At 32.0% G+C, this 18,071-nt stretch overlaps 1 protein-coding gene across 1 annotated transcript in view; it reads right to left on the bottom strand.

Moving 5' to 3' along the window:
• Positions 1 to 10,894: 10,894 nt before the first annotated feature.
• The window catches only part of LOC122633042, a 13,384-nt gene continuing 6,207 nt past the window's right edge, over positions 10,895 to 18,071 (bottom strand). Inside the window, exon 2 of the mRNA XM_043820519.1 lies at positions 10,895 to 13,055. Within this exon, the coding sequence (XP_043676454.1) occupies positions 11,941 to 13,026 (1,086 nt within the window). The 5' untranslated portion in view covers positions 13,027 to 13,055 and the 3' untranslated portion in view covers positions 10,895 to 11,940. The remainder of the gene's footprint in view (positions 13,056 to 18,071) is intronic.

The following is an 18,071-nucleotide window of genomic DNA, read 5'->3' as shown; positions in this document are numbered from 1 at the left end:
ATAGATGAAAACAAAAAATAAAATAAAAAAGAAATTATTTCAGAGATTAAGGAGATGGACCGAATCAATTCTCAGTTAAAGTACAATGGCTTTAAGAGTAAGAAGCTCAGCTTAACGTTGGAATTAAAGCCGATCCTCCAAGCTTCTCTCTCTATCTCTTTTTACGAACAAGGCACTAAACGTTGTATCCACGTTAATTCGATATTTCCTGCTAAGATCTCTCACAGTGAGATCATCTCGCTACGACATTTCCTTCTTCTTCTTCTTCTTCTTATTTTTATTCCGTCTTCTATCTCGTAAAATTATTCTTGCTTTCTCTCTCTCTCTCTCTCTCTCTCTCTCTCTCTCTCTCTCTCTCTCTCTCTCTGTCTCTCTCTCTCTCTATCTCTCTCTCTCTTTCTTTCTTTCTAATCTTACGAAGATTCTTTCGAAGGATACAGTCGAATTAACATGGCGACTAACTAACTACGAAGATACCAAGTTACATATATATCTATATGCCTGCAGGTATAAGCCAAACGATCGCGAAGATTCCAGGATAACCGGTTTCGACGACGTACATTTGTCGAAACGCCTTAATTACCAGGACCTCTCTTCTCTCCTCTTTTTCGTATTCTCTTTTTCTTTCTATCCTTGCGTGTCTTACTACTTCTCTAAACCTTCCTCCAGATACATGGCGCAACGCGTTGCTAAGAGTTCCCTCCTCGTCATCTCAGTGATTCTCATAACATTACAAATTTATTAGATTCCTTTTCGAACATTTCTATACGTTTGTATATAAATTTTTTTTTTTTTTTTTTTTTTTTTTTTTTTTTCAAGGAAATATTATATATGTCCTTATTAATAATTTTTCTTCTCGATTATGTATTTCTAATACGTTCGAGATAGATATTAAGAATCCGATAAAATCGTTAAAAGACGAGTTACATCGGAATGAGATATGGGAGGGATGGAAATAGTAAAATTTTATACGAATTAATTCGGCTAATTTATAAAAACAAATATTTCAAGTTGGACTTAACTCACGTTTACACGTTGAATGATATCAATTAGAAAAGTTTATTCAAAATACCTCGAAGAGATAGTAAGGACGATTTAGAAGACTCTTTTTAAGTTTCATTCATTTTCTTCTTTTTTATACCCGAAAGAATTCAATTGAAATTTTCTTTCGATTATAGCGTTTTGCATAAATTGTATTAGAAAAAGAAAGGAATATCAAATAAATAAACAAAAAAAATAATTGCAACAAAATAAGATTAAATTAATTAAAAAGATTGTCTGATCTTTGATCGTAGTAGCGAAATGGAGTCGAAATGAAATAAGTTAAAAAAAAAAAAAACACACAAATATTAAGATTTTTTTTTCCGCGAAATTAACGCAACTAGAGATTCTCTGTGTACTATATAACTTACACGCGTTTACAGTTTGCTTCTAACTCTATCTAAAATTCATTAGTTTCATGGCGCATCGCGTTTCATCTCGTAAATGCAATCGGCCAAAGAGAGGATTTGCGATCTCGTACAAATAAACGAGAACGAGAAAGAGAATAAGAGAGAGAGAGAGAGAGAGAGAGAGAGAGAGAGAGAGAGAGAGAGAGAGAGAGAAAGAGAAAATCAACGGAAACATCGATGGTACTACCTTTTCGAAGTAATTGCAAATGCTATTTGGTTAATCGTATTTTTTAAAGCGTGATCATTTGACTACATAATTACTGCAAAAATGATCATAAAATTAATTATATAACATTACAGTACTACATTAAACTTGCAATTATCCTACTATACCAAACTATACATAACTAGCTTCCTATAAAAACATAGAAAAAAAAAAAAAATAAACAAAAATAAATAAAATAATTAATTAATTAATAAAAAGGAAAATAATTCTCTTGAGAAAATAATCAACGACGATGATCAATCTTTCAAGTGAAAAGAATGATCGCTGTATTTAACAACACGATTGATCCGCTCGTAATTATTTCAAGCCTAACTAAATAATACAAGATCGTACGGTAAAAAAATTCTACGATAAAAGGAAAGTGGTTCGAAACGATCGTAAATACTTGAGAACGTCTTTGTACGGTTGGACACGAGAGAAATAGAAATAGAAATAGAAATAGAAATAGAAATAGAAAGAGATAGAGAAGAGAAAGAAGAAAGGGGTCGATCGATCGATCCCGTTCGATCGTCTAGACTTATACGAACACAAGTATTTGATCGACTAGATCTTTGTCGTTACACCCTCAAAGCATTGAGGTAATATATTTTGCTTTCCACCAACGATCAAGGAAACTAATACAGTATGAAGTATATATGTATATATGTATATATATATGTATACATGTAATATAAATATATACATATGTAATGTACATATACATATATATATATGTATGTACGTAATGTATATAATGTATGTGAAGGTTCACAGTTTCTCGTTTATCGTCTATCTCTGTCTTTCTTTTTCTCTTTTTCGTCTTATACGTAGAGAGTAATCGTCTGTCTTGCTTGCTCGCACACGATCGATCCTATGGTTCATGTAGAAAACGGTTCCGCCCTCTCTCGACATCTTTACCTCTCCCACTTTTCCCTCTTCTTTACTTTTTTCATTCTTTCTTTCTTTCTTTCTTTCTTTCGTTCGTTCGTTCGTTCGTTCGTTCGTTCGTTCTTTCTTTCTTACTTCTCATTTCTCTTCTCTCCTGTAACTCGTTCCTTTTTGCAAGTCTATCTATCTCCCTTTCTCTATTCACGCTTACTAACTGAGAAACGAGGAGATTATTGGCCGTTGTGAGTCAGCCTAATAGCGCGGCACGTTATGGAATCGGTCGACGGTTCAACAGAGAAAGGAAATTCTAATCCGTTCGATTCTAGCTCAATCTAATAGCGTAATCGTTTACTAGGTTGCTTGTTATCGATCTTTATTTTTATATTACCTTTGTTTCTTGTTTATACATATATATATATATATATAGTATATAATATATATTCTATGAGAAAAAGGGAAGGATTATTACAATAAATTATAATAATGCATACTATTATAATAAAATGCGTGTGTATATGTGTATGTATAAACTTCATCGATATAATTAAGTTAGTAGATTTATTAGATAGAAAAAGAAAGAGAGAGAGAGAGAGAGATAGAGTGTATATTTTAATATATTTAATATTGGAACATTACTAATGTCCACTTCATTTTAAATAATCGATACTATTTATCATAATAAAATAATTATATAAATAATTATCAATGCACATTATTATTATTATTATTATTATTATTTCCGTGTTAAAATATCTACTTCATTTTTATCGTAATTAACTCAGTTATATAATAATCAACGAAGATCATTCTTCTTTCGTCTATTAGGAATTTTTCCTTTAATAAAAAAAAAAAAAAAAAAAAAAATCGATATACCAAGCGAAGGATAAAAATAAATCATACAGATTTAGTGATCGATCGAACAAGATTATTATTCGCTCTTCTTAATTCTCGATCTTCTTTACATCTTCAAGGACACAGAAAGAAAAGAGAAAAATGATCGACCAGTTGGAATCGACTCAGCCGATTCCACAACGGATTCTTCTTCTCATGTTCTCATGTTCTCTTTCTCCTTTTCTCCTTCTCTCTATCTCTCTTTCTATCCTTCTTTCTAACGGACGTATCTTAACGACGTAGGTCATGGAGGCCAAAGAAACAGTCTATTATTCCGTATCTCTATGAAGGAATTACTTGGTACAAAGAAAAACACGAAGTCTCTTGTTCAACGTCGACAGATGAACACGACGATCGTACTATTTTGCGAACACAACAATACATACACATATATATATATATATATATATATATATATGTTCATGTATGTATATACATATATATACTTCTTATCATTAGTTAAGATCGCTAAGGAATACGAGGAAAGTTTCATAGGAACTAAAAGATATCTTTTGTTTATACATCTACTTTTGTTTGGGTCAGAGATAAGAACGTTTTTTTATCTTTTTTTTTTCTTTTTTTTTTCATCTAAAAGGAAGAAATGAAAAAGAAAAGAAGAAAACACAAAAAAAGAAGTGAGAAACAGGTATAAAACGCGTTCGAACGTGAACGTGATGCTTCGAGAGTTCTATTTACGTCTAAGAGGATTTCTAACGTATTACGTTTGAAGATAACGAAGGAGATTAGAAACTTGGAAATATTTTCTTGGAAAATGTTGGGGAAGAGAGAATTGAAAAAAAAACAAAGAAATAAATAAATAAAAAGGAAAGAAAAATAAAAATGATGACTTCGAACTCGATTCGATTTCAAAGATGAAACAAACTTTTCTTGTCTTTTTCTTTTCTTCTTCTTCCTCCATCAATTTTCGAAAGTTTAATTTTTCCTTTCTTTCTTTCTTTCTTTTTTTTTTTTTTTAACCGTAAGAAGAAAATGAAAAATACAGAGAAACCGATGCCCTTCCAGAAGCCATAATTTCTCTTTAGACAAGGAAGCAAAGATGAAAAGATATGAACGCGCAGGTCTAAGGTTAACGATCGTTAAAAGGCAGAGTGGATCCGAGTAGTATTCTGGACCAGTCTGAAATACCGTAATCGAGGGAAAAAAATCACTGTTTTTAACTCGAATCTTCTTCTACCGAATTTTTCTCACAGTTATTATACCAGAAAAATGAAGAAGTAAGTAAGTAAGTAAGTAAGTAAATAAGTAAGAAAAAAAAGAAAGAAGGAAAGAAAGAAAAAGAAAGAAATCTCTCGATATTAAGTTGAAATTAAAGTGTAGGTAAGAATAAGTATAATAGCTGTTTGAGTTGAACGATTAAGAAAGAGAATGATAAAAAAAAAAAAAAAAATAGAATAAAAAGAGAGACAGAGAGAAAGAGAGAAGTATGAAGAAAGAGAAGTTAAGATAAAAACATAAAAACCTATGGAAAACTTTCACGAAGGCGAACCACCAAGTGAACATTAGAGGTGTGTCTCCTCTCTGTACCACCACCTCCCTCTTCCACCCCCTTCTACATCACCACCACTACTACCACCATCACTATCACCACCACCTCCATCTCCTCCCATAGTCAACCGAGCATGTCGAAACCGGAACGCGTAGATATATATCAAACTCGATTCCATTTAGTTTCCACAGCGTCTGTGAGAGGATAGCCTACCGTAGATCGAACGTAGCAGCCGTGAAATGGAAATCTAGATTGTGGCTGCATGAAGGAGAGCATGTCCCGGTAGTTGATCTTGATCAATTGTTTTTCAACGGTTTCGTGAAAACGATACTGCCCAGGAGGTAGTTTTACACGCGTATTATCAATTTTATTCAACTTCTTCAACTTCGTACGATTATTTTTCATTAATTCTTTTTTGTCTTGTTTTATTTGACTTTCCCTTTGTTCTTCTTGTAATTATTATTGTTATTGTTATTAATTACTTTCGATGGTTAATAGTATGTTTCTATTATAGATAATAAATAACATGTTTCAATAATTAATAATATATATCGACAATTAATGGTATATCTGGATAGTTAGTAATTTGAATAATTAATAATACATTTCGGTAATGAATAGATTATTCCGATTGATAATAATAATATTGAACGATTAATAAAATAATCTTGATAATCGATGAAGACAATTTTCTGACAATTAATAATATGCTTTGATCGAGTTAATAATAATTTTGTGATAATGCAATTAAGTTCGACAAATTCACTACCGAAAGAAAGCAAAGAAAAGAAAAAGAAGGAATTGAAATAATTCAAAATGTTTTATCAGGATGATTAAACTTTGTAATTTAAATGGGAAGGGCTGGAACAAGATCGTGGGCGTTAAGAACAGCCCTTGTTCTTCGTCTCGATGTCGTGCTGCTTCACGTATCTGTAACGCACGAACCATTAACTCACGTAGCCTTAACCTTAACCTCGAACGTGGACACGCCAGAGTAAAACTATTTTAAGATCGACCAATGGAACACCCGAAGACTATCGTCAACACCTATTGCTTCTATACACCCTAATCATACGAAGTGAGATACCTTTGATCATTTCGTTATCGAACAGCGACACACCTGAATCGACAATGAACGACAATAAAATAAAAACAAAGTAAATAAATAAATGAATAAATAAATAAATAAATAAATATATTTGATAACAGTAAGAAAATAAGAATGATAAAAACGTAAGACACGTTTCTTTCCGTTATCTTAACAAAAAATTGAACTTCAATAATCGATACAATTACATAAAAAAAAATTACTGAACAAAAAAAAAAGAGAGAGAAAGAAAAGAATTTTATCGACAAACACTAATTACGAGAATGAAAATGTAAAAGAAAAAAAAAAAAAAAAAAAAATATCGTGTTTCTTGCTGACCCTCCACAATCAATGACAATTGATTAAAACAAACAATTGATCGATATATCCACTTAAATTTAGACACTTCAATAAACACTTTAATACGTTAAGGATGAGATAAAGAATTTAAGTTAGTTTTCGATCATTTTTTCGACAACTTTTTAAACAATCCAACCAGATATAGTCTAACAATGTCTAACAATGTGAAAAGTAAAGGTGCACTAAGGGTTTGACAGGGCTGCGAAGGGCTGCCTAAAGATAAGGACAGAAATATATATACTTCCGCTTGTTAGGGGATTTATCTATATCCTATCTCTGACGTTGAGAAGGGCGAGTTCGAATAGGAATTGCTTTTAGTCCATCGTCATCGTCGCTGTCGTCGTCGTCGTACTGCCCTTGGCTATACTGTTCTCGTAGCTTTAACCTTAACCTTGAACAGTTCAGAGAGCAGCTCCCTCTAGAAAACTATTTTGGGGTTCTACCCTAAAAATACGGGTATAGTGTCTTGTACCGAACTAACGCTCTAACATATACAACCACGTAAATTCTAATCTTAACTGTGTTCTTTATAGAATAGAAAGTGAATGAGAGAATGAGTCGATTGAACTATCCACACAATACTTGTATCAATTCATGACGTCATAAATGCGTTCATTGTATGCTCGTCTCTTTTCTTCTCTTTTCTTTTCTTTTCTTTTCTTTTCTTTTCTTTTCATCTCATATCATCTCATCTTCGTCTCGTTTCATCTTATCTTTTTAAACAAGTTACTTCGGTCAATTTATTCATTCGCGGGAAGATCGGAAAAATGGCGTAGCAACGCGACGTTGGCGAATAAACGTCCCACGATCTTTCAAAAGGAAATAATAATCGTTCTTTCTTGAATTAACGTAGGTTGTTGTATTACGTATAACATACATAGGTGAATGGACTTGAATGTAAGTGATTAATAAGACATTGCTTGACAATTGATCTAACTTTATCCTAATTGCTTAATCGTATTCAATATTTTCTGGAAGGAGTGAAGATATTTCTTTCGCAATACTTTACTTTTAACTATCTATTTTTAATGATTGTTATTGTATTAAGAATCTTGAAATATGAATTTTGTTTCTTATCTAAACAAATTTATAAAACGTGAAAAGTACTTTGATTGTTATTAATTAACAATTCAATTAAAATCACGGATACGAAGTAGTAATTAATTTTGTGGCGAGTAAAAGAATAAGAACAAAAAATTAAAGTTTTGGTAGATATACAATTATTAATTTTAATTATTCTTATCTCTCGTCAAAAAAAAAAAAGAAAAAAGAAAAAAAAGATTAATAAATTGTATTCTAAATTATGAATATCAATTCAAATTTGTTGGTGTTGGTTTTTTAGCGTTGCTTGTAAAAAAAAAATGCAAGAAAAATAAAGAGAGGGAGGAATCTTTTTAGTCGGTAGCTCTTTTATACGAAGAATACTCTTTTCTTATCTCTAAGTAAATATTTGCCGTCCCAAATGGAACGTAATAAAGTATTTGGATAAAACCTCCCTTTGGTTAGCCGAGAGTGTCTTTCTATCGGCTTGAACGTGTACCTTCTTTTCAAGAAGCTACTAGATATAATGCATTGTAAGATTTATCAAAGTTTACGGTTCAGGAAGTTCGTACATACATATGTATATATTATATACTATTTTCAATAATACATTATTTCTTTAAAAACTCTCTCTCTCTCTATATATATATATATACATATACAGCATATACGTATGCATGCATATATATATGTAGGTTTGTATACAAATCCTATACCAAACATAATAAATTGAAATTTTCAATAAAGATTGTGACTATGCATTTGTTAAAAAATTGAATAAAATTATTTTCTTAATAACGATGATAATTATAAAGAATGAAAGAGAGAGAGAGATAAAATAAAAGCATGATCCAAGTTTTATCTTTCGATTGGATCTATATTTAGATGAACTAACCTGACGCCGAAGGTTCTGAACCTTTTAGATTATTAGATATATATTGATGTTAAGTAGAAATCAGTCAGACGATTTCAATTGTCCCTTCCGGGTTACTTTCCATTGTCTGACGTAAGCAAGTATGTATGTATGATGTATGTATAATAATATCTCGTCCTTTCTGTCTCTCTCTTTTTTTTTTTTTTTTTTCCTTTCGGAATAGAATAATATAGTAACACGTGTCGAGCCAATGCATCAGGGAAAACAAATAAGGGTCTGTGAAATGCTTGCTATGGTTTTTCCAACGTACCCATTGATGTGACCCTTTTGCGATAAACTCGAACCGAATTATAGCTATATATCTTTCCCATGCTGTCGTTACATCTCTTTCTCACTTATTCCATTCTATCTAGCAGAGAAACATTCGTTTCATAGATAAGATCTTTCAGATTAGAATCTTCTTGGATGTCTTACATGTGGACATTGATTATACGTGTTAACACACATATATATATATATATATATATATATAAATCCTAATATAAAAGAAAGGAAGAGAAAGAATACATATTGGAATTTTTCACAGAATAAACATTGGAGAATAAATCTCATATAAAATTAAAATACTGTACTTATAATATATATATATATATATTCTATACTTTATAAGATTTTTTCTAATATCTAACAATGGATTATATATTTTATTATTTTCTTATAATACTATATCTCTTTCTAATTTTTAATAATACTATCTTTCAATTTTTATATATGTATTCATATAAGTATCAATGATTCATATATGTATTAATATATCAAATTATTTATACCATAAATATATATATATATATATACATGTGCAAACAAATACATTCACATAATACATTTCTCTCTTCTTTATGAAACAAAACTATTTTGATATAAGTACACTGATATAAAATACTATTCTGAACAAGTATACAAATATAAATAAATAAAAAAGAAACCCCACGAAAGTCAATCATTTAAAAAAAAAGAATTTCAACGATTAATAAACGTCTATTGATGTCTCTCTTTTACACTGGAACTTTCAAAGGATGATAATACTTATCGGATTGGAAATAGCGAACGTTTTATCACTGAATAATTCAATCGGTCGGTTGTTTCTTCTTATGCAACGAAGGAGGCCGGCGCTTTTAGAAAAGACAAACGATGAAACAAAAGCACTTCGTCCGGTCGTCGCACTCTCTCTCTCTCTCTGTCTCTCTCTTTTTCTCTCTCTCTGTCTCTCTTTCTCTTACTCTTCTTCAACGAAGGATATTATTGGAAAACTTCCATCGGTATCTCCATTGTCCCACGAGACACGTCATGGGGGATGCCTCGTATAACATCGACCCCATTTATTTATTTATTATTTCTTTTTTTCTTCTCTCTCTCTCTTTCTCTCTCTCACTCTCACTCTCACTCTCTCTTTCTAATTTTTTTTCTACGCAAGAATAGAACTTTGTATTAGATTTATCGAAAAAGTTTTTGTATAGTGTCTTCGTTTACATGTATGCATGAATGTATGTATGAAAACAGTATATGTATATATATACATAGAAAATATAGAATTTATATATTAAATAGAAATATTTATATATAAAAGATTGTTATATATATATATTTTCTCTTTTCTAATGTAATAATTTATTTGCATATATTTTGTCTCGTTGATTATGAAAGACAATAATGATACCATCGCGTTGAATATTAAAAATTGTAAAGAAATATTAGTAACACGTTATTATTATCTGATAGTTTTCTCATAACTATTTGTAGATAAAAGATACAAGATAATACATTGTCATACATAATTATATTACATCATACTATATACTTTTGTATAGTATTTTAAATTTCATAAGAAATAACTTGAAAAATTTCATAAGAAATAACGTGAAGCATGCGAAATTGAGTGTCAACGTGTTAAAAAAAATAACAAAATAAAAAATAAATAAAAAAAAAGGGATGCATGTCAAAGGTCGTAACTCGAAGAGCAAAGCAAGCAGACGACGTAAAATGGCGCGATCGTATTAGTTACGCCAATTAACGTAATTAACTGTAATTAATTAGAGTCAAAGGAGATCCTACCACGAGGAAAGAAAAAGAGAAAGAGAAAGAGAGAAAGAGAGAGAAAGTATTACTCTCGTTACATAGGACGGTCAGTAGTATAGTTTCTTCGTTTGTTCGTTGATCGAGACCAACGAGAAGAAGTGTCTTTCGTTCAAACGAAACTTAATTAGAACGACCGACATTTTTTTTCTCTTTCTGTCTCTCTCAACACGAATTCAACTAAAGAAACATGGGAATCTTCTTATTACTATAATTTGTACAATTAACAACGAAATTACCGACCTATTTATATCACTTTTGCAAATTTCACAAAACGATTTATCTATCTCTACGAGAATAAATAAATAAAATTTTATTGGGTCTAATCATTAAAAGACAAAAATATGAAACGTCTTTCGAATGATTATTTCTCAATTTTACACGGTGGAAAAAGAGAGAAAGAGAGAGAGAGAGAGAGAGAGAAAGAGAGAGAGAAGAAATTTCAATCAAGACGAATGTAATCGAAGAAGGAAAACAAAAGCAAAAACAAAAAATAAAACAAATAAATAAAATCATCTCACTACGATTAGTACGATTCAAATACAAAGATATCAAAAAAAAAAAAAAAAAATTGAACCCCGAAAGGAAATCTCTCTAACACTTACATATATACGTATATATAGATAAAAAATGGAACGTGATTTTTAATGACGATGATTTTACGTGGCGTCGTATTGAGAGTACCATGTAAAAAGAAAGGAAAGAAAAAAAAAAGAAAAAAGAAAGGAAAGAAAAAAAAGATAAAGATTGTGAAAGTCACGTACACGTTTTCTATGACGAAAATAATGACGAGAGAGAGAAAACGACAGAAAGAGAGAGAGAAAGAAAGAGAGAGAGAAAGAAAGAAAGAAAGAAAGAAAGAAAGAAAGAAAGAAAGAAAGAAAGAAAGAAAGAGAAAGAGAGAGAGAAAAGGTAAAAGCAAAGAAGAAAGAGGAAGTTTCGGTTCGAAGGGCGAGGCTTAAGCCGAGCAAAGAATGCGGGGGAGAGAAGCGAGAGTAGAGAGTAGGGCACGGATGGTGAACAGCTGCCGTTGCCTACGGTGGCCGTTTTGTGTGAACGTGCCCCCATAACCCCCATAGCGCCGGCACCCTAGCACAGAGCCCTTCTCCTATACAACGCTTCGTTCGGTTCTTCGTTGATCGATCCATCCATCCATCTATCCATCCATCCATCCATCCATCCATCCATTCGTTCGTTCGTTCGTTCGTTCGAGCATCATGTAGAGTGTTAGATAGAGGAAACAAGACGCTCTTTCACGAGCTATGTAATGTACAGGACGTGCCAAAAGTTCCTAGGTGATACGAAATAGTAATAATACTATTGCATCTTGCGTATATACGAAATATTTTACGTACGTCGGAATATTTTCATTGATATCATAATATGTTACAAAGGGACGACGATATTATTACTATTACTATTATTATTATTATTATTATTATTATTATTATTATTATTATTATTATTATTATTATTATTATTATATCGTTGTTGTTGTTACGATCAGCCGTGAAAAATAACATCGCGTAAATATCGTCCGTTTTCGGTCTGACATAATTTCATTCGTTGCAATATATTCTCCATAACTGTTCTCAGCGTTTGTCGCGATAAACCATGGATCTCGGTTCTAATATTTTCTTGTAACTGTTGAATCGTTCGCGGTTTATTTCGATAAACCTTTCCCTTCAAATAACCCCATAAAAAGAAATCGGTAGCCGTTAAATCCGGCGAACGTTCGGGAAATTCGATTGCCCCTTGCTTCGATATTAATCGTCCCGAAAAAATTTCCCTTAAAATTTCCATCGTTGGCTCGGCCGTATGAGACGCGTTTTCGTCCTGTTGGAACCACATGTCCGGTTTGTCTTCCACGGCAGGACGTAGAAAATTCTCTATCATGTTTTTGTATCGTTCGACGGTAACGATAGCCGCGTTATTACCATCATCGTTTTTAAAGAAAAACGGACCTATCACGCAATCCGACGTTAATCCGCACCAAACTGTACATTTAATTGGATGTAACTGATAATCGCGTATAGCCGTCGGATTAACTGCGCCCCAAAATATGCAATTTTCTTTATTGATAATACCGTCTAAATGAAAATCCGCCTGGTCGCTCATAATCAAACGATCTAAAAAATCGTCCTCTTCTTTTACGAGTTGTTGAAAACGAATTGAAAAATTCAAACGGCTTTTGTAATCGTCTAAATGTAAATCCTGAACGAGTTGTATCTTATATGGGAATAAAAGGAGCAAGTGCCTTGAAATACGTCGCAACGATGTTCGTGATAATTCCAATTGACTAGAACGCCTTCGGGTCGAAGTTCCGGGTTCCTCGAGGACACTTTCCTCCACGCGTTGTATGTTAGCATTTGTAAAGACAGAACGTGGCCTACCGGAACGTGGCAAATCGGAAACAGTACCCTGTTGCTGAAAACGGGCAATAATGTTGCGTATAGTCATTTCCGCCGGTGCATTTTTAACGTTAAAATGTCTGCGATATGCTCTCTGAGTACTAATTATCGAACGATTATTTTCAAAGTAAAACTGGACTATTTTCGTTCTCTCGTTCAAAGTGAGCCTCTTCATCATAAACTCTCCCAGTCTTGTAGTTTAACAATCTGAAAAAAAAATTAGCCTAAAAAGTCTCGAAAAAGATTAATGGAAGCTTTGTGGTTTTTTCTTTTCATTTTTTTTTTTTGCTTTTTTTCTCCCGAGTATCTTTCCGTTCGTTTTTTATTTTTAAAGATCACACACGTACCTAGGAACTTTTTCTGGCGTAACGCCCTGTGTTATCGTAATATATCTATCTGCAATGTATTAAAGACATTTCCGACACCCAGTATAACTCTAAGTAATCTTTTAAAACGATCGAACGATCTCGCACAGAAGGTCGATCCTGATAGGCCGAGCAAAGAAGGAAAAGGCCAGGAGGAATCCTGTGGACTGTATCGAAAAAGAGTGAGCGAGCGACCGAGCAAGAGAGAGATACGGAGAAAGAGAAATAAAGAGAAAAAGAAAGAATTCAGAGAGACGTGAAGGAAGAGGATAGCTCGACCGCTTTTGATCCAAGGAATTAGCACGCCTGTCGACCCTGAGAGACGACGTTAGCCCGTGATTCGAGATTACAAGGAGGACGTCCTACGTCGTCACGGTTCGTTCGTGCCTGTATTACTATTGTGACGAGTGTCCGTCGCGTTTTCAACAAGATCCCTACGCTTTCATACCCTTTGGAAATGAAATCTTTCCAGTGATCGTTTAAACGTCTCTCAGACCGAGTTTCTTTCTTATTTTTATTAAATTCAACTGTCGGCCGATAATTTCGAGAGAATCCTCTTTCCTTTTCCCCTTCTTTCCTTTTCTCTTTTTTATTTCTCACGTTTTTGAACGATTGTCATATCTATCTATCGATTTCACGAGTGTCGTGTCTTTCTTTTTCTTTTTTTAGAAATTTTTTTTTTTACCGAACCGATCAATATTGTATCGATATCAAACGATGTTACGACGTATATACATTTATAATAGAATGATTACGTTGTTATAATTATATTATATTAAAATTTTTATCGCGCGCTTGTGAGAATTAATACTTTGATAAGAAAGATCGATTTGTTAAATATATTCTATTAATAACTTAAATATGTCGGTAACATCGAATGTTATTTTTGTGAAATTAAACGATGAAAAAGAAATATTTTTAATTATACAACAAATACATATATGATGAAAATTAAATCGGATTAATTAATTTGACATTTGAATTAGAGTTTCATTAATTCAAGAAACATTTACAATTAATATCTTCAAAATATTCTTCGCATAATTTCAACCAACGCGGTTTAACTTATTGTTCTGGATTTATTCGCACGATATATGTATATTATATATCTAACAATTGTCAATTACTCTATCCTTTCTATTTGCACGAAAATCCAAAAGCAAATTCGCCGGCCACGAGTTAATTAACTCCGCTCATGTCAGATAGAACTAAGCTTTCAACTTATTCACTCTTTGGTACGAACATGTTTATATGCTCTCCAAGCTTTATTACGTTCATTTCAAATAGCGATAGAGAGACGGAAACGATGGAACTGAACTAATCGATTAAACGACTGTGGCTTTGTACGCAACGTTACTACTATCTACTACTACTACATTACTACTACTACTACTACTACTACTACTACTACTATTACTACTACTACCAACGGAAATAACGTTGCCCGTCAAATGCATCCGGACATCGGGTTGATGTCCTATTCGTCTTGATCGTTTCGAAAGATCTATGATACTTTGGAAAAGTATAATGTTTCAAATCAATTTTTTTTTATAGATACATATATACCTGAGTACTTATTTCCTCTAACAATTTAAATTGTCAAACATTTTCAAACAAAGCGATATTAAAAATCATAATAATCTCTTTTTTCTTTCTTTAATCTTGTAAAGTCCTAATGAAAATTATAATTATTGTATACATTGTTTATTAAAATAATTATTATGTTGTAATCCAATCATTATGCATTAATCTGATTTAAAAATGCGATGGCAAATAAAAAAAACATACATATATTTAATTAATATAATATTTGATAAAGCGTTCCTTCTTCATCTTCGTTATGATTTTGAATCATAAAAATTAATAAGCTCTATAATGCCATATAAAGCATCAGTAAAAAAAAAAATGTATATATGTATAAATATTTATATAAAAAATATATATATGTAAGTGAGAATTTTTAAGAGCAAATATGTATCGTATCTACACAGACGTGAATACAAAAAAAAAAAAAAAAGAAATGAGACGATAATAAAGAATGAACGAATGAACGAATGAACGAAGGAATGAACGAACGACGAGAGGAATATGCAAGAAGAAGAAACATCGGAGAACCGCTCGTTTTGTTCGGCAACGGTAACATCGTTGTAACACGAGAAGATATTGTCCACTTGACAACGGAGCCACCGCCTGGAAGAGAATCAGTCTTGGTGCACGTGATGATGATGTCCGATACCGGTCAGAAAACATTCATAACGTTCTCCTAACTCTTTTTCCAGCATTTATCTATAATACAACGATAATACTACCCGAACGGAATCCTATTAAATGTTTACGATCATAAAAAAAAAGATCTATTAAACCATCATCTGTATCACCTGACCAATATTATCGAACTATTATCTACTGACAATGATCCGTAGAAAATTGTTGTGCCCGTTGATCCTTATTTCGTCCTTGAAATTCCATTCTTGGGTTTAGAAGGATCGACTTTAAAAGTTTCGTAATAGTTTCCAGGTAAAAAGAAGAAAGAGGGGAAAAAAGAAAAAAGAGAACTATAAAAAAAATAGGATTAGGAAAGGAGAAAGAGAGATGAGATAGAGAGAGAAAGAAAGAGAGAGGAGGGGGGGCAAAAGAAGAAATTTAAAAAAAGAGACCAAAGAGAAAACATAAAAAAAGATACAGAAAGTAAGAGAAAGAGAAGAAATAAAAATAGGAAAGGACAGGGAAAAAAGCAAATAGAGAGAGAGAGAGAGAGAGAGAGAGAAAAAGATAGAGAAGGGATAATAAAAGATCTGTGCAAAGGAAAAATATATTTTGTTCAAGTTGGAAAAAGATAGAGATAGAGATAGAGATAAAGATAGAGAGAGGAAGAGGTCCGTTCTTGTCCTCGTCAGACGTTTAATTTCAGGCAAAGGACCATGCTGAGTTCGCAACATCTCTCGCGCATTTAACAATGAGAAGAAGAAGATGATGATGAAGAAGAAGAAGAAGAAGAAGAAGAAAGAAAAGGAGAAGAGAGGACCTTGGAAAGAAGATGGCCCGCGACCAACTCGGAACCAGTTCTCGCGCCTTAAACGGGCGGTTCTCACGGACGTTTTAGTTCGAACCCTTCTTCGTAGTTATGCATATATCTTTTCTTTTCGATCTAATCGTTCTCTCTCTCTCTTTCTTTTTTTTCTTTCTTTCTTTCTTTCTCTGTACATATCGATCGAAAGGACAACCATTGACGAAACTTCATTTCAGCTTCTCATAGACTCTAGAATATACGTTTAAATTTTTAAAAGATACATTTTTTAAAGATACATACATAGAGCGTATCTACTTGCGATATGTCGAATTAATTTCGATTAATATTTATTTTTTAACTTCTTTAAGTTTTTATTCAATCCGCCATCTTCATTCTCAACGCGTACGCGTAATATATTCTTTTCGACGAGAGGAAGATCATCTTATTTTTTTATGAGCGAATCTTTTTTTTATATATATATATATATTTTTTTTTCTCGTTTGTTAAGTACGAATAAATACAAAAAGATATTATATTAAAGTGTACTACGATAAGAAATATAATTATATTGGAACGCGAGAAATTCTTTGATAAGTTTGTCGTGATCGATAATGCCGATCCTAGTCTTTGAGATAATGATAATAAAATATTAAACTCACGTCTTTTCTTGTTTTCTTTTCTTTTTGTTAATTCCACTCAACATCAATGAATCATTTTCAAAATTGTAGATGATTACGAGCGAGTAAAATGTCATAAAATATAATCTTACGAGATTCTTCGGAATGAGATTCATTAAATCAAATTATTTTCAGTAGTCGTGCGGAAATGAGAATATTAGTATTTAAAATTGGTCCATGAATCCATAGAAATAGAAACGTAAGTCAATTTTGTTCTAAATTTCTTTTCTTTATCATTACATCATTTCTAACCGTAAAGTTACTCCAAACGAATTGCATTTAGTAAATGTTCCTTCGCATTCCTCGAAATTAAATTACGTCTAATAAACATACGTTTAATATTTCCTCAAACTAACAACAATTAAATTAATCTCGCGAATACATTTCGAGAAGTAAAATATATAATATTTCAGAATAAAATTATGTTACAAACGTAATGATTTTTGTCCTTGTCCAACGTATCTTTTATATCTCGTAAAATATGAAACACATATAAAAAAATCGTATAAATAAAATTATATTACAAACGTACGTTCCTGTTTTTATTCTTCTATCTTTTCTTTTCTTTTTTTTTTTATTCTCGAGAAATATACCTGTACGCAGAAGACACAATTGTTTGATTGTTTGTATAAAACGTGAAACACTTTCGATATCGATATCGATCTCGATCGATCGATGATAATTTTTCCGAAGGAAAGAACGAATGTTCGCGGTAAAGTGGAAAGAAACGTGTTCGAGTTAGCGCAACCATTTCGATGTACTTTTTCTCGGCTTACACTAGATCCCGTTAGACGATCTTACCAGTGCAACAGTACGGTGCTAGCTCGAGCGTTGAAAAGGAGGAACGCAACGACAAAGCGTATCGAGTCGAGGTCGACAGCCTTTCGATTATCTCGAAAGATGTCGGACATAAGAAAGAAAAAGAAAACAAATAAAAAAGTAAATAAATAAACAAGCTAAAAAATATCCAAAGATTTCCAATTATATATATCATTTGCTTTCATCGAAATATTATAGATCCAAATTAACAAATTTTTTAAATTCTCTGTCAGAGGATTTGATAAAGATTTATAAATAAAAAAATAATTGTTCATACATATCTATGTATAAATAAAACAGATTAAATTTTTCGATGTGGAAACCTATTATACCAATTCTTTTTTTTTTTTTT

This window comes from Vespula pensylvanica, chromosome 11 (assembly GCF_014466175.1).
Source record: "Vespula pensylvanica isolate Volc-1 chromosome 11, ASM1446617v1, whole genome shotgun sequence".
NCBI classification, from domain to species: Eukaryota; Metazoa; Arthropoda; class Insecta; order Hymenoptera; family Vespidae; genus Vespula; species Vespula pensylvanica.
This window is presented reverse-complemented; position numbering and strand designations above follow the sequence as displayed.